Source organism: Puma concolor, chromosome A3 (assembly GCF_028749965.1).
Source record: "Puma concolor isolate L17-30 chromosome A3, mPumCon1.1.hap2, whole genome shotgun sequence".
Taxonomy (NCBI): Eukaryota; Metazoa; Chordata; class Mammalia; order Carnivora; family Felidae; genus Puma; species Puma concolor.
In genome coordinates this window covers 90,646,380-90,663,779 of record NC_141669.1, presented here as the reverse complement: position 1 = coordinate 90,663,779, position 17,400 = coordinate 90,646,380, and the positions used below count along the sequence as shown (strand labels likewise).

Sequence of the window (17,400 nt, the reverse complement as noted above, 5' to 3'; positions counted from 1 at the left end):
ACCCTACTTGCATTTCCAGGGAGTTGTGGCTATGGCATTTTTGACTCATTGTTTACAGTTAAGGAGATGACATTGGAGGAGAAAGATAAGCAGTCAACTACCAATAAGGGGTTCTAGATAGGTCTCATTTAAAGGAGGGCCCCAGGTACTGGAATCTTGAAAAAGTGACTTCACTTCCTTGGTGATAGGCTTCAACAGAACTTAGAACTCTGGTAACCAGGTGCCCACATTCTAAAGATGGCCTGCTTTCCAGCTCACTTGCCCAGAGTCATTCTAGAGAACAAAACGTTCTGTTGCTGTATCCCCATTTTCAGGATATGTGGGCTTAAGAAAGCCCAGAGTGAGAAACCTTTATGTCACTGTAGACATCAGCTCAGCCCTCATCTCCGAAGCTGTTGGTCATTTGGCAGGAGGCGCTCACAGGTAACACAAGGCAGCTCAGGGCAGCCCACTGGACAGAGCATGCCACAACTCTGATCCTGCCCAGAGCAGGCCCACACCTCTTGCCCCTCATTGTGTGTGTATGTGTGTGTGAGAGAGAGAGAGAGAGAGAGAGAGAAAGAGAGAGAGAGGGAGGGTGGAGGGGACAGAGGACGAGGGCTATGCCCTTCATGAGCAGAAGCAAGATGTCAGGTGTTGAAAGCCTAGCACATCACTCATGTTCATACCCCAGGTCTTGGCAGGCAGGAGAAGATGATTTCTGGGGACCAAGTTCAACTACCTATATGTTAATTACGAGCCCTAGAGTTTCTTCTGGTTTCCTCCTTGCTGGGTGTCTTTACAGCTTCCCCTCTTAGCCTGTACTGTAGAGAACACAATTTCTTTTTTTTTTTTTTTTTTTTAATTTTTTTTTTCAACATTTATTTTTCGGACAGAGAGAGACAGAGCATGAACGGGGGAGGGGCAGAGAGAGAGGGAGACACAGAATCGGAAACAGGCTCCAGGCTCCGAGCCATCAGCCCAGAGCCCGACGCGGGGCTCGAACTCACGGACCGCGAGATCGTGACCTGGCTGAAGTCGGACGCTCAACCGACTGCGCCACCCAGGCGCCCCGAGAACACAATTTCTAATGGGGATGTCCCCTTGTGGCAATGTCCAGGGAGGACCCTAAGGTCTCTTGGCCCGACCACGGGGCACTGTACTTGCAGAGCTTCACCCAGGATATCTTTGAGGAGCTGGTCCATGGTTTCAACTACTGCAGCGCCCTAGATAAGTGTCAGGTGCAGAAGGATACCAAGAATCAGTGCTGCTCTGAGGTAAGAATGGGAAGAGGGTTTTTCACACCCAGGGCCTGCACATAAATATGGGGCCAAACCTGAGGCCCCATGTGACATCATATTTCCACATGAGCGTCCCACAGGCCCAACCACAAAATAATCTGAATATCCAAACCTCTGCCACCAGCTATGTGGTAAGGTAGGAGGACACTCTTTACATATGTTGGAATGGTAGAGAATGCATGTATTGTGTATGTATTTTATTTTTTATATTTTGATAGAGAACATATTTAATGTTTTTAATTAATCATTTTTATTTATTTATTATTATTTTTTTTTTACTTTTCAGGAGGCCATGAGTATCTTTGCATTTTACTGATGTTTTATTATTTTACCTACTTGCCCCAGATATCCTGGGTAGCACTCAGCTCCACTGTCCTTGCAGAACTTCTCCAAGCCCTTACATATCATCACACAAAACAGGGTGATTTAACACAAAATTAAGGGTGGGATGAAGCCATTCTATATGTGTCTGTAATGTCCTGTCTCTCAGAACACATTAAATTATTGTAGGCCCACCAAGTCATGAGCTGTGTTCTTATATGTCTTCATAATATTCCATAAAGGAGGTTGTGTGCCACTGTTTCAGCCTTTCAAGTCTGTTGGAACTTGACAGGATTCAATTCTGTTTTAATTTCAACAGTGATGCAGGGAAAATCTTAAGTGTCCTAAAAGAATGTTTTAGGTTGCTATATCTGCCATAACATGGAAGCACAAATTGGGTGGAAGGACTTTGATGCCTCCTGGCTGAGATACCTGCCTCTGTCTTTTAAGAGTTTCACCCAGGAAATCTTTGATGAGCTGCTCTAAGGATTAAACTCCATCTCCCTTGACAAGCAGCAGGTGCATCAGTCCAGCAACAACATCAAGTGCTGGTATAGGGTCAGAACAGGTCCAGATTCATGTCCTTTCTCGGGACCCAGAGATGATCAGGGTAAGCCCGGAACCCAGACTACAATTGACTGGCTCCCTGGGGCCTGCTGAAGAAGGTGGTTTCCCCCAGGAACTTTCTCCCTATCAGGAACAGACCAAGCCTCATTAGCTTAGAGGAAATGCAGCCCATGCTTTTGACAATTCTCAGGACTAACCTATATGATCTTGAGCAGCATTTGAAATTCTAACCCTCTGTTTTCTCATATCTACAGTAGGGGTGTTTGCTGATGACTCACTGGCATAATGCTCTTAATATAGGCTATTAAAAGAAGTGCTATTGTTGCTCAGCTAAGAGAATGCCTGGAAGTTACCAATGGTTTATCATTTCCCCCCTAAAACCAATTGCAATTTTAAGCCTAGAACCTTATTCTGTGTGGGCACTCAAGTCCCTTCTCTTTCACAAGTTCCCAAAGGGATGGGGGTCTCTGGTCTGAGAACCAGACCCTGATCTTCCTGGTAGTTCATGGCATTGAAGCTGACTACATGCCCCTCCTTGTCTACCTGGTGTTAAAAGGAATCAACCCTGTCCCTGGATGAGGCCTGTACAATGCTGAAGCTCAAGGAAGGCACAATGGAAAATTGTTTACAGTCCCTGCTACAATCACCTTTCCAGGATAGAAACACCTCAAACATCACAACCATTTTCTGCATATACCAGGTGTTCCCCATGGCCCAATTAGTCCTGGGACAGCAGTTCAAAAAGTGAGTGCCTGCCTCATACACAGCACAGGGGTGAGCCTCCCATTTACTACTTGTGTATCTTGGGAATGTTACTGCACCTCTATGAGCTTCACTTTCCTCTTCTGGAAGTGGGGTGGTAAGAGGATGAACCTCACAGTGTTAACTGTAGGAAATTATGGGAGAAAACATGGCATGGGCTTATCTGGTGCCTGGCTCTGTAGAAAGGGCTGCTGGACATGCTGAGTATCTTTAGGTTTAATAGTTCTCTCTCTCTCCAGTGAAGAAGCTCTCAACCTCAACCCTCACAGGCCTGTGGCACTTCTGAATTTAGAAAAGCACATGGAAAGCAGAAGTTGTCCTGTTTGCAAAGGACTTCTGAGATTCTATCTAGCTGGGCTTGGTATTTTTCCTTTATATGGCCAGACTAGGGCTTGCTGGGGGACAGGCAGAAGCACCCATGGCCCACCCAGTTATCTGAAAAGTACTGGTTGGGTTAATTCAATCAACAATATATGTTAATCACCTAGTAATGCAGGCACTTTTCTAGTCACTAAGATAATTCAGTGAATAAAGTAGACACAATGCCTTGGTGTCAATTCTAGTCAGAGGGTAGGCAATCACTGTACACATCATAACCACTCATGTCCTTGGTTCATTATATGTGACATTTTCATGGCGTCCTCTGGGTATGAAAGGATTGTCCCTTATTTGACCATTATGACAGACTACAAGACCAAGTAAACATGAGTGGGTCTTCAGGTTCAGAAGGAGGGCCTCCTGCATCCACAGAGCAGCATAAGAGACTATAGGGGTTGTGGCTGGAGGAGGACTTTCAGAACCATGGAACTCACAGATCTCTTGATTTCCATAGGAGGGCTTATGTTTGGGGGCTTCCTGTGAAGAAGCAAATGAGTCAAAGAGAGCTGTGGATGGGGCCCTAAAACTTCTGGGAAGCAGAGCACAGTCTGGGTTCAGTTGGTGCCTAAGAGACCCATCCCTTCCACTGTTCCATCTGGCTCTGCCTGCTTCTCTCCATATCTACCTCTGCTAACCACAGCAACTAGGGCCAAGAACAGAAGGTGTAGTGAGAAGACTGCTCATAAATCGGCCTCAAACGTAAGCCCTATTACTGGTCTGTACTGAGGATGGCGTTGACTATGCCCAAGGCCGTGGTGAGAAGAGTATCAGTGAAAAAACCAGACTCACACAGGTTTTCTGGATGACTAGGCCTTCCACTGCAAAGGCGGGGTTGGAAGTGGGCTGGGCCATCCTCTGGGATCCATAGAGAAATAATGATGCTGTGGGAGCACAGTGTGGAATAAAAGGCCAGGCCTCTGATGCTTCTCCACACATGACTCTTCCCAGCACCTTCTCTCCCATCTTGAGTACATGGCCTGACCAGAAATTGCAGGATACCTGGCAGTCTCTGAATTTTACCAGTTTCAAAGTAAAGACAGCCTATGTGGATATGAAGCTGCATGACTGGGACCTGAAGAACCACACCGCCCTTATCCTGGTGCATCAGGAAACTCTGGAGCCCACTGAGGCAGAGTCAGATGGTAAAGGGGATTAAAATCTGGGAAGACTAACTGGGGTGGGGTTCATGGGCTGAATATTGTTTTGAAAGCAATGGTACCTGTCCTGTTTTTGGGAAGGCACCTGGAAAGTCAGTTATGTGGATGAACCTTTCTCTTTATCCTGATCCAGTGCCAGCCCCAGGGCTCCTTCCAGTTGCAGAGCCAGAAAAGGGGTCTACTATGGAACTAGAGACAGCACCAGTTATGTTTCAACCATCATCTCAAGTGTCAGAGCCGGCATCACCTCCATCAGCTGTTCCAGAACTGGAACAAGTGTTAACATCTTCTTCAGCATATGTGCCAGGTCCACAGCTACAATCAGCTCAATCATCAGCTTTACTTAGAATTTTAACTCCAGCTCTAAAAATAGAGACAGAGCCAACTCCAGTGCCAGAGCCTTCCTGCCACTGGCATGTAACCCCAAAGAACCAGCTGAATGAGGAGAAGCCCAGCCTCATGGACTTCCCTCCCAAGCTGGTGGCAGAGCAGCTAACGTACATAGATGCGGTAAGAAGCTGGGCTCTCAGGGCAGGACAGGGCAGGGCACTTTCTACATTTTTGCCGTCAGCTAACCCAGACCTGCCTTTCCCTGAGGTGGACTACTATAGTCCGGGTCCAAATTTCAGCTCGACCACTTATCAACCATGGTACCAAGGTCCTTAAATCAAGCTTTCACTGTCCAGTTGCAAACTGTAGAGATAGGCACTGATAAGAATTGATGCAGAGTTACCTTGTAGATTAAATGAGCTTAGAACAGCTAGAAAAATGGGTAGGCCCTGGTCCTTCAGGTGGAGGAAGACAGCTCACTGGGTGCAGCCAAGTCCATGGGTCACCCACCCATCTTCCTTGGAGGCTTAACACCCTGTGCACTTATTAGGCATCTGACATGTACATAACTACAAGGGGAAACAGAGAAACCTGTGGTTGTAACTGTCATGGGGGAATGTGCATCGAAAGGAGAGTAGGACCAAAGGGAAAAACAGGTGGAGTGGAAAAGGCCCCCTTGTGAGGAGTCACATTGAACTGTCATCTAGAGGCTGGGGTTAGCAAGGATGACCAGGGTCCAAATTCTCTCCTTCCTTCCCTGCCAGTATTCACTCCTAGGTCTTCCTGTACTTGACTCCCTCAGTGAAAATAGAATGGAATGAAATCCAGGGATTCCAATCAGGCTCAGGCCACATTCTCAGCTTCAGGAACTAAAGCTCTGACCTGGTAACCTCCTACCTAGGACATTAATCCTGAATGTGAAATGGCTGGCTGAACACCCCTCCCCTCCCCACCCCATTCTCTAGGAGCTGTTCAAGAAGGTGCTGCCTCATCAGTGCCTGGGCTCCATCTGGTCCAAGCGGAATAAGCCTGGTAATGAGCACCTGGCACCCACAGTCTGTGCTACCGTCACCCAGTTTAACAGTGTGGTCAACTGTGTCATCACCACCTGCCTTGGAAACCCAAGAATGATAGCCCAGGACAGGGCCATGGTGGTGGAGCACTGGATAAAGGTGGCCAAGGTATTTTATGGGAGGCCAAGATGAGTCACTCTTCTGAGCCTTGGAAACTGATATTTCCTTTATCAATTCTCAGGGTTGGAGTCCCTAGTCTAAGCCCTAGGGTCTGCACAGTCCCTAGGCTCTTCCCTCCAGGGACATGCTGACCTTTACTTGCATGTCCCAATGGTGGAACGCTCAGTTCCTACCTGGCTCCTTCCTTAGAATGAGCTAAAATCTTCCCTCTCCCTAGCAGTGTTACTCTTTGGGTCTTATATGTGCCCTTCTGCAGGCACCTGGATATCTGTCATCTTGGAGGGAAAATTTAAACTGAGGGAGGCTGATACTTTAGAGCAAATAGGACTCCTGCTACCCACATGACCACTCATTCTCTTCCCTCCCCAGGCCTGTCATATCATGAGGAACTACTCTTCACTGCATGCCATCCTCTCTGCTCTGCAGAGTGCCTCAATTTACCGTCTGAAGAAGACATGGGAGAGAGTTTCCAGGTGAGTATGCCTCTCTCCATAGAAGGATCAGGGAGGATGAGGGATTTCCCATATGCACATCTTTTCCCCCTCAGTAACTGGGACCCTCCTGGGAGGCAGCAAACCCTGGCAATAGAACCTGGGCTGGTGTACAGGTCTGTAACCCACCCTGGAGAATAGTCCACCCTGACTCCAGCTATAGAAATAATTTTTCTTAAATATCACGCACTGAGTTGACCCAAATTAAATATTATCAAGTGCTTACTTTACAGCAACAAAACTCTCTGCCCAATTGAAACCACAACTGACTGAAACAGAGTTGCTCAATTAATATGGAAATGGTGGCACTGGATGACCCACATGAGAGCTCCCTCCATGTCCTACAAACACCTTAGTTCTCAGAGGAATCCAGAGAAAACCCTAATACTGGCAGTTTGACTTTTTGGAGTACTCAAATAAGAGGGACTTACAATCAAGATACATTATTCCTATAATTTTTTCTGCCATTTTTTCCCTCTATTCAGGAAAAGCTTTCAAAAATTTAAAAAGCTGTGCACTGAAGATAACCCACAGAGAAGGGAACTGCTCCTGAAGGTATCATGGGAAGAGGAGGTTTGGGAAGAGAGAGGGTGGGGCCTGAGGGAACAGGGTCCTGAGTGGATGAAGAAAGACTGCTGTGTAGGGGAATGACATGAAGCCTTTGGTATGAATATGGTTACAGTTTGGGGTGAAGATTCCATTGGGTGTGGAGCAAGAAGGTGCTGTTCAACCAGATGCTATAGACACCCTGTCTCTCCATATTAACAGCTAGTCCAGATGGGGACCTGTATACAGCTTGAGAGCCTAGAGGACAGCCCTCTGCTCAGTAGTGGGGTTGGGATGGATGGAGGGAACCAATAATGATAGTAATAGGACACTGAGTCCTCAGAAGACCATGTGATGTAGGTGGTGTTCTTACTTTTCTCAATGAGAAAACAAGCTCAGGAAGGCCAGGCTGCAAGTTCAAGGTCACACATGGAGTGAATGTTGGAGCTGAGATTGTGCTAGAATCACTCACAGCATGCTTAAGGATAATGTAGCATTGGTACCAGCTGACTTGGGTCAGATGTCCAGGGTCTCAAGTCAAAGATGGTGGGGGGGGGGGGAGGGAGTGGACTGAGGATATTATGGTCTCAATGAACTTGTCCTTGACCCTGCAGGAGCGGCCATCTAAATGGGCCACCCTTATGATGAGCCTCCAGAGAGCCCAGAAAAGGCTGCAGAAGAAGGTGAGTGTTCCTGGGGAATAGAGCCTCCAGAGTGAGAGGAGAAGGGCTCCTCTCTGACAGCTGGAGGCCTCCATATCAAGACAGGTGGACCTTTCTACTCCAGCTCCTCCTCTTGTTGCCACAGCTTCCAAAACTCTTATTTTAAAGTGACTAGGAGGAGGGTCTATCCAGCTGGATGCAGAATGGATTTGTGGGTGGGGAGGGGCCTAGGACTACATACAATTTGATTTTCTAAAAGCAGGCCCTGGTGGTGATTAGGAGAAGTCTGATGTCCTTGGAGGGTGAGGGTAAGGGGGAATTGAGAGGCGGCTGCTAGGGATCCTAGGCTGCTCCATGTGAGAACCTGGGGTGGACCAGGAGGCTGAAGCATTTTCAAGGGAGGGTCCCTGTGTGCACCTGAGAGCAGGGACTCATCCCACCCCTACCCCAATGACACAGGGTGTTGTCCCCTTCCTTGGCACTTTCCTCACTGACATGGTGATGCTGGACACTGCAATGAAGGACTATCTGGAGGTGAGTGAACCTCTAGATTGTGTAGGAGGGCCCAGAATCCTGAGGTTTGGGAGTGGAGAACACCTGTAATGAGTCCTGAGACCTCAGTACTTGGCAAACCTCCCCTCATGAGAGCTTCACAGCTACCCCTGTGAGCTAGAGTTTCTCATCTCAGTGGTGAGTGAAGGGAGTTTGCACTTATGACACTGGTCCTGGTGCCCAAGACTGTCTGAATGCAAAGCTGCATGAAGTTTGTCTGAGTTGACCTCAGCCTCTCCCTCTCTGGCTGCTTATGGGGGGAGAGCAAAGTCAGGCACCTCCACATGGGCAAGCACTTACAGAGTCTAACAGCCCCCTCCCCCCAGAGGTTTCAGCCTCCCCTTCTGTCATCAGAGAGGGTTGTGCTATAAGGTGCTTGACTGTCTACCCCATGTCCTCCTTTCTCTGGACCCCAGAGCCTGGCTTATATCCCAGTCCTGTTATCTGTGTATGGACAGTCTTCTAATGTGTCCTGGCATGAGAACAACATGAGAAAGGATGGGTATAAGGAACAAGCAATAACAAGGGGCTCTTTCTGATGGACTTTGGCTATTTGCTTTCTAGGGAGATGAGATCAACCATAAGAAAAAAACTAAGGTGAGCATTTGTGGCACTTCCTATTAGGGAAGTGTAGGGGAGGGGATACCAGAGATGCCCCTGGGAAGAATATTTCTTGGCTGCATCCCCTCCATCACACATTTACTGGAATAGTTTGATAATGAAAAAGTGTAAGACCCATCCATCTGGTAAGTGAAGTCAGGGGAGTGGCATCAGGGATAACTTCCTGCAGGAGGAGGGGCTATTTATACTCACCTCTGAGAACAGGTTGAGACTGGATGAATTTTCAGGGAAGGAAGATTACCACATGTGCAAAGACCTAGGACTGGTCGCCTATCCCACTGCTCAACCCACCCAGGCTCTGTGTGCATCCTGTTCTTCTCTTGGCCTAGGAATACAAAGTAATGAAAGAGATCATGCTCCTCCAGGTGGCTGCAGATAACTACACTCTAGAACCGAAGGAGGAGTTTAGAGCCTGCTTCCAGGCTGTGGAGCGACTCAGTGAGGATGAGAGGTGAGGCCCATCAGGAGCTGGGCAAAGGCGTGGACTCTTTCTGGTGGCCACTCTAGGGATCCTGCATCCATGGCTCCCTGGGCAGCCTCAAGCCTTGTTTCCTTGTGATCACTGGAACACCAGACTCCAGCTACTGGGAAAACACTGGGAGAGACACCTGAATTGTAGCTCCTGGTTGACTCACAGGTGTCATTCTCTCTTTAGCTACATCCTGTCCTGCCAGCTGGAGCCCCAATCCTAGCTGACCAGTGAAACTCAAGAACAAGAAGAATTGGCCACAATCAAGCTCAGGACTGAGTGAATGTCCAGTGATAGTGCAACCTTTCCTCAGCAGCTTGGACACTTGCTGTGATGAACCCCATCTCCTTGACACTTCTTCCTCCCATCTATTTACCTACTTGGAGTGGCAATATTTATCTTAAATAGTAAAAGCTAGATTTGAATATTATTATATTAAAGCCTTCTTTTATAGCCCAGGAGTTTGGTTTGGTTCTATTACTTCCTACAGCAATTTAAATGGTGTACAGACTCTCATAGTCTTTCTTGAACTAAGAAATCTCACAGAGTCATCAGCTATTGTATGTGGAAGGAAGGAGAAGAGCCAGCCCTCCTCCCAAATTCCTCTTACTCAGAGAACAGGTTAATTTCAGTATAATGAATTTGGGTAAAAAGAAGAGCCAGCTCCTCAGAATTACTGAGATTTAGAGGTTGAAGTTACTTTCACAGGAATGGCAGCAACCATTGAAATTGGATGTCCTTAATTGTAACAATTTCCAGGACTACTACCTGCCCCAGGACAGTGGCTGCTTTCTACACTTTAAAGGAAAAGGTTTGTTTCCTGCTTCTTTTATTGAAGTATTGTTTTTTGTTTTGGAGTTTTTTTTTTTACCAAATATTTGAAACTTTAAGTTTTCTAGTTCAAACTCTGGAGTTGCATTAGCAAAAAACATGTAAAGAGGTCAAACCCTACATGTGGAAAGGATAAGGACAGGAGAAGGTAATTTGCAAATTGACTAAGGGCAGGCAGGACTTTCCATTATCATTCTTCCTCTAGGGGCTCCATGTTAACACTTTACCTAGATTTAAATCCTCCAGGGATCCTTTTCAATGACCTCTGAATCCCCTCCCCTGCTTGTTTTGTATTTGGGGAAAAGATGTGTGATGTACTTTTATGGCCACAGCTGCTGAACATGGTCCCATAAACATCTATGCTAAGAGCTAGGATGTCTAGCATTCCTGCATTTCCTTATGCAGCTTTTTTTTTTTTTTACATTAGTTAACATACAGTGTAGTCTTGGTTTCAGGAGTAAAACCCAGTGAATCATCTCTTACATTTGATACCCAGTGCTTATCCTGAAAAGTGCCTGCCTTAATGCCCATCACTGATTTAGCTCACCTTCAAACCCACTGTCACCCTTAACCCTCAGTTTGTTCTTTGTATTTAAGAGTCTCTTATGGTTTGCCTACCTCTCTGTTTTTATCTTATTTTTCCTTCCCTTCCCCTATGTTCATCTGTTAAGTTTCTCAAATTCCACATATGAGTGAAATCATATAATATCTGTCTTTCTCTGACTGACTTATTTTGCTTAACATAATACCCTCCATTTCCATCTATATTGTTGCAAATGACAATATTTCATTCTTTTTTATTGCCAAGTAGAATTCTATTGTGTGTGTCTGTATGTGTGTGTGTCCCACATCTTTTTGTTTTAATGTTTATTTTTGAGAGACAGAGTGTGAGTGGGGGAAGGGCAGAGAGAGAGGGAGACACAGAACATGGAGCAGACCCCAGGCTCTGAATTGTCAGGACAGAGCCCGATGTGGAGCTCCAACTTACAAACCGTGAGATCATGATCTGAGCCAAAAGTGGGAGTTTCGCCAACTGAGCCACCCAGGCGCCCATTTTACATTAGTACATCTTCTTTTTTTTTTTTTTTTAATTTTTTTTTCAATGTTTATTTTTGGGACAGAGAGAGACAGAGCATGAACGGGGGAGGGGCAGAGAGAGAGGGAGACACAGAATCGGAAACAGGATCCAGGCTCTGAGCCATCAGCCCAGAGCCTGACGCGGGGCTCGAACTCCCGGACCGCGTGATCGTGACCTGGCTGAAGTCGGACGCTTAACCGACTGCGCCACCCAGGCGCCCCAACATTAGTACATCTTCTTAATCCATTCATCAGTTGATGAGTTCATGGACATTTGGATTTTTTCCATAATTTGAATATTGTTCATGGCTCTGCTATAAACATCAGGGTGCCTGTGCCCTTTCAAATCAGCACTCCTGTATTCTTTGGATAACTTCCTAATAGTGAAATTGCTGAGTTGTAGGGTAGTTCTATTTTTAATTTTTTGAAGAATCTTCATACTCTTTTACAGAGTGACTGCACCAGTTTTCATTCCCACCAACAGTGCAATAGGGTTCCCCATTCTCCACATCTTTGCCAAATCTGTTGTTTCCTGAGTTGTCAATTTTTGCCATTATGACACGTGTGAGGTTGTATCTCATTGTGGTTTTGATTTGTATTTCCCTGATGAGGAATGATGTTGAGCATCTATTCATGTGTCTGTTTGCCATCTGGATGCCTTTTGGAAAAGTGTCTATTCATGTTTTCTGCCCATTTCTTCACCGGATTATTTGTTTTTTGGGTGTTGAGTTTGGTAGGTGTTTTATAGATTTTGGATTACTAATCGTTTATCTTATATGTCATTTGAAAATATCTTCTCCCATCCCTCAATTGCCTTTTAGTTTTATTGATTATTTGCTGTGCAGAAGCTTTCTATCTTGCTTGATGTCCCAATAGTTACTTTTTGTTTCGTTTCTCTTGCCTTTGGAGACACGTCAAGTAAGAAGTTGCTGCAACTGAGGTCAAAGAGGTTGCTGCCTGTTTTCTCCTGTACAATTTTGATGGTTTAATGTCTCACATGCACTTTGAATTTATTTTTGTGTAAATTGGAAGTGGTTTGGGTTCATTCTTCTGCATTTTGATGTCCAGTTCTCCCAGCACCTCTTTATAAAGATACCGTCTTTTTTCCATTGGATGCTCTTTCCTGCTTTGTTGCAAATTAGTTGGCCATATACTGTGGGTCCATTTCTGGGTTCTCTATTCTATTCTATTGATCTATGTGCCTGTTTTGTGTCAGTATGATACTGTCTTATGATTACAGCTTTGTAATACAAGTTAAAGTCCAGGATTTTGATGCCTCCAGCTTTGGTTTTCTTTTTTAACATTACTTCAGCTATTCAGGGGGTATTTGGGGTTCCCCCCAAATTTTAGGATTTTTCTAGCTTGTGAGGATTGCTGATGCTATTTTGATAGGGATTGTGTTGAATGTGTAAATTGCTTTGGGTAGTTGTGACATTTTAACAATATTTGTTCTTACAATCCATGAGCATGGAATTTTTTTTTTCATTTCTTCTGTCTTCAATTTCTTACATAAACCTTCTATAGTTTTCAGCATACAGATCTTTTACCTCTTCCATTACGTTGATTCCTAGATATCTTATGGTTTCTTGGAAATTGTAAATGGGATTGATTCCTTAATATACCCTTCTATTGTTTCATTATTGGTATATACAAATGCAACCCATTTCTGTACATTGATTTCATACACTGTGTCTTTGCTGAATTCATGTACCAGCTCTAACAGGTTGTGTGTGTGTGTGTGTGTGTGTGTGTGTGGCATATTTTGGGTCATCCATGTACAGTATCATATCTGTGAAGAGCAAATGTTTGACTTATTCTTTGTCAATTGGATGCCTTTTATTTCATTATGTTGCCTGATTGCTTGGGCTAGAACTTCCAACACTATGTTGTTGAACAACAATGATGAGAGTGGACATCTCTGTCATGTTCCCGATCTCAGGGGGAAAGCTCTCAGTTTTTCCCCATTGACGAGGATATTGGTTGTGGGCCTTTCATATGTGGCCTTTACTATCTTGAGGTATATTCCTTCTATCCCTACTTTGCGGATTTTTGTCAATGAAGAATGCCATATTTTGTCAAGTGCTTTTTCTTCTTCTATTGTCAGGATCATATGACTTATCCTTCCTTCTATTAGTGTGGTGTATCACGTTGATTGATTTGCAAATATCGAACCAGCCCTGCAGCCCAAGAATGAATCCTACTTGATCATGGTGAATAATTCATTTAATATACTGTTGAAATCAATTTTCTAGTATCTTGTTGATAATTTTTGCATCCAGGTTCATCATGGATATTGGGCTATAATTCCCCTTTTTAGTGGGGTCTTTGTTTTTGGAATCAAGGTAATGCTAGCTTTATAGAATGCATTTGGAAGCTTTCATTCCATTTCTATTTTTTGGAACAGTTTGAAAACAATAGGATTAACTCTTTTTAAATGCCTGGGAGAATTCCCCTGGGAATCCATTTGGCCCAGGATTCTTATTTGTTTGGAGATTTTTGATAACTGATTCAACATCTTCATTGGTTATGGGTCTGTTCAAATGTTCTTTTCTTCCCATTTGGGTTTTTTGTAGTATGTGGGTGTCTAGGAACTTTTCCATTTCCTCCAAATTGTCAGTTTGCTGGCATATAATTTTTCATGGTGTTGTCTAATAATTGTTTGCATTTCTGTGGTGTTAGTTGTGATCTCTCCTCTTTCATTCATGATTTTATCTATTGGGGTCTTCTCTTTTTTCTTTTTGAGAATCCTGGCTAGGGATTTATCAATTTTGTTTCTTCTTAAAAAAAAAAACCACAACAGATCTTAGTTTCATTGATCTGTTCTACTGTGTTTTTTTTTATTCTATAGTGTTTATTTCTGCTCTAATCTTTACTATTTCCCCTTATCTGCTGGTGTTGGGTTCTATTTGCTGCTGTTTTTCTAGCTCCTTTATGTGTAAGGTTAGGTTGTATATTTGGGACCTTTCTTCCTTCTTGAGATAGGCCTGAATTGCAATGTATTTTCCTTTTAGGACTACCTTTGCTGCATCCCAAAGGATTTGGACTGTCCTGTTTTCGTTTTCATTTGCTTACATTTTTAAAAATATCTTCTTTAATTTCCTGGTTGATCCATTCATTCTTTAGTAGGATGTTCTTTAACCTCCATGTACTTTTGGTTTTCCAAATTTTTTCTTGTGGTTGGTTTCAAGTTTCATAGTGTTGTGATCTGAAAATATGCGTGGTATTATCTCAATCTTTTTGTACCTGGTGAGGGCTGTTTTGTGACTCAGTATGTGATCTATTTTGGAGAATGTTCCACGTACAATCAAGAAGAATGTGCGTTCTGCTACTTTAGGATATAAAGTTCTGAGTATATCTTTTAAGTCCATCTTATCCAACGTGTCATTTTTTCCTTATTGATTTTCTGCCTAGATGATCTGTCCATTGTTGTAACTGGAGTACTAAAGTCACAATAACAGTATTATTATCAGTAAGTTTGCTTATGTCTGTGATTGATTGAATTATATATTTGGGTGCTCCACTTTGGAGGCATAAATATTTACAACTGTTAGCTCTTTGTGATGGATAGACCCCTTAATTATAATATGATGCCTTCATTAATGTCTTGTTACAAGCTTTGTCTTAAAATCTAGTTTGTCTGATATAAGTATGGGTACTCCAGCTTTCTTTTGATGTCTGTTACCATGATATATGTTCTCTATCCTCTCACTTTCAATCTGCACATGTCCTCTGATCTGAAATGAGTCTTTGGGCCAACATGGCAGAGAAGTAGGGGGATCCATACTTCCCACCTCTCTCAAACAAAGAGGTGCTGAAGCCAAAGGACTTTGAACTCCAGAGTCTGGTATGAAGACACTGAATCTACCAAGAAGAAAATGGGAAAACCGGAGAAAAGATAGGTGGGTGATTGCAAACTGGGGGAGATAAAAAAGTCCATGTGAGTATGGAAGGTAGGGACCCCCTTCTGCGGAGAGACAAAGGGAAGAGAAAGAGCAGCTTGGGAAGTGTAGGACCATATCTGGGCAGGAGAAAGACCTCGGACTTAGACTGAGAGGGATCTTATCTCTAACTGCAGGGCTTTCTTCAGACTGGGGCCAGCTCCCTGTTCTTGCACCTGGGGAGGAGGGGAGCCAGCCCTGGGTGTGGTGGTAGGTCAGGGTGCATGCAGTCCACAGTGGGAGAAAGTGGTCCTCTCCCTGGAGGGCTGTGTGATAGTACAAAGCCTGTGTCTGCCACACCTGGGCTCAGTGGCTTGGCCTAAGGTGCAGTACACAGTTGGAGAAAGCATCCCCCTCCCTGGAGTGCTGCGGGAATAGACAAAGCCCGCCTGCTGCCTGCACCCACCACCCCCAGGTCTCAGCAGCGAGGTTGGCAGTGCAGTCTGCAGTAGGAGAAGGCAGTCCTCCCTGAAGTGTGCCAGCACAGACAAAGACAGCCGGGACCACATATCGGGCTGCACTAAGAGGCGCTTCCCCAGTGCCAGAGTGTACAGAGTGGGACTTTGAATCCTAGCCAAGCACAGAGTCAGGGGAGTTGGCAGAGTGAGAAGGACCATCCTGTCTGCACCCATGGCACAGAGAGAATGACACAGTCCACTGGGTCTAACTCCGTGAAGAAGACACTGGGGGATCACCATTCCCCCTCCACCACCACCACCAAGGTGGGGCCCCAGGGCCCATAGTGGAGGTGGGTCCAGACTACACCAAATGACACCCCTTCACACTAGGTAACTGAGTATCTAATGGAGCTGGACAGACACTGTGGACAGCTCCCCCAGACCAGTGCTGCAGCACTGCCTGGATTAACTCCAGGTCACCTCTGGATATATAGATATATTCTCCCCCCATCTCTCCTCCTTATCTCTTCCCTCATCTAGGCTGGTTAGTCTTGTTTATGGTTTGTCTAAATGGATATATTTAATACATTCTCTTGATACATGTTCTACACCTCCTTCTTTACATTCCTTCCTCTCTCTCTGGAATAATCAAGCCATATAGTTTCTCTGTCTAGGTAACTTTATTTTGGTTTTTTTTCCCTGCATCCTTCTTTATTTTCCTTTCTCTCCCTCTAGATTAAGCCTTTTAGTTTCTCTGCCTAGTCAATGTTTATGTTTTCTTCATCCCTGCTCCTGTCATTTCTCCTTGTCTGTGCTCTCCCATCAGGACTGCCTCCACCATGTTCTTTACTTGTAGTTGGTGTTTGTGGGTTTTTTGTTTTAGTTTTCAGTTTTTTAGCTTTCTTTGTTTCTGTTATTTGCTTGCATGTTTTTGTCTCCGGTTTGTCTATCTGTTTTCCTTTTCAGGGCTACTCCAAGTAACAAATCAAAGCGCACCTGGTGGAGGGTGAAAATATCACTAGAGTAGGGAAATAAAATAACCAACATCACAACAGAGAGCAAGTAAAAATCTCCAAAAAAAAAAAAACAAAAACAAAAACCACACCTCCTGAAGGGCCAGACCCTGGACAGTGTGTGACCTTCCATTTAATATTGCAGTGCTCACAGGTGCAGAGAACACAAAAGCTTTTAAAACGCGTAAGGAACAACAAAAAAAAACTAGCCAAAATGACAAAACAAAAGAATTATCCTCAAAAGAAACTCCAGGAAGTAGCGACAGCTAATGAATTTATCAAAACCAATTTAAGCAATATAACTGAATATGAATTTAGAATAATACTCATAAAATTAATCGCTGGGCTTGAAAAAAGCATACAAGACAGCAGAGAATCTATTGCTACAGAGATCAAGGGACTAAAAAATAGTGACGATGAATTTTAAAATGCTATAAGTGAGGTGCAAAATAAAGTGGAGGTGGCCACAACGTGGATTGAAGGGGTAGAGGGGAGAATAGGTGAATTAGAAGACAAAATTATGAAAAAAGAGGAAGCTGAGAAAAAGAGAGATTTAAAAAAAAAATCCAGGAGTATGAGGGGAGAATTAGGAAACTAAGTGATGCAATCAAAGAGAAAAATATCGGTATCATAGGAATTCCACAAGAAGAGAGAGAGAGAAAGGGGCTGAAGGTGTACTTGAACAAATCATAGCTAAGAGCTTCCCTGATCAGGGGAAGGAAAAAGGCAGTGAAATCCAAGAGGAACAGAGACATCCCTTCAGACGTAACATGAATAGATCTTCTACAAGACATATCATAATGAAACTGGCAAA

General features: G+C 44.3%; 1 protein-coding gene across 2 annotated transcripts; it reads left to right on the top strand.

Annotated features, from left to right (window-relative positions):
- Positions 1-247: 247 nt before the first annotated feature.
- LOC147582595 (ral guanine nucleotide dissociation stimulator-like) lies at positions 248-9,787 on the top strand. Of its 2 annotated transcripts, none has more exons than XM_086701509.1 (12): positions 248-423; positions 2,725-2,912; positions 4,257-4,450; positions 4,599-4,975; positions 5,761-5,976; positions 6,358-6,461; positions 6,965-7,034; positions 7,640-7,708; positions 8,147-8,221; positions 8,804-8,836; positions 9,190-9,311; positions 9,516-9,787. In XM_086701509.1, exons 2-12 carry the CDS (start codon positions 2,758-2,760, stop codon positions 9,550-9,552), a joined length of 1,452 nt encoding a protein of 483 aa, XP_086557635.1. In that variant the 5' UTR covers positions 248-423; positions 2,725-2,757; the 3' UTR covers positions 9,553-9,787. The 2 variants fall into 2 exon arrangements, with proteins under 2 accessions (XP_086557635.1, XP_086557634.1); XM_086701508.1 differs by lacking the exon at positions 248-423 and adding an exon at positions 1,060-1,256.
- The last annotated feature ends 7,613 nt before the right edge of the window (positions 9,788-17,400 follow it).

What these genes read in the sequence shown, in the direction of transcription:
- LOC147582595 (XM_086701508.1), top strand. Translation starts at nt 1,092, where the DNA reads ATGTCCAGGGAGGACCCTAAGGTCTCTTGGCCCGACCACGGGGCACTG. An exon ending in GAAGGGAACTGCTCCTGAAG is followed by an intron (nt 7,035 to 7,639) that starts GTATCATGGGAA and finishes TTGACCCTGCAG; the next exon opens with GAGCGGCCATCTAAATGGGC. An exon ending in ACCATAAGAAAAAAACTAAG is followed by an intron (nt 8,837 to 9,189) that starts GTGAGCATTTGT and finishes CTCTTGGCCTAG; the next exon opens with GAATACAAAGTAATGAAAGA.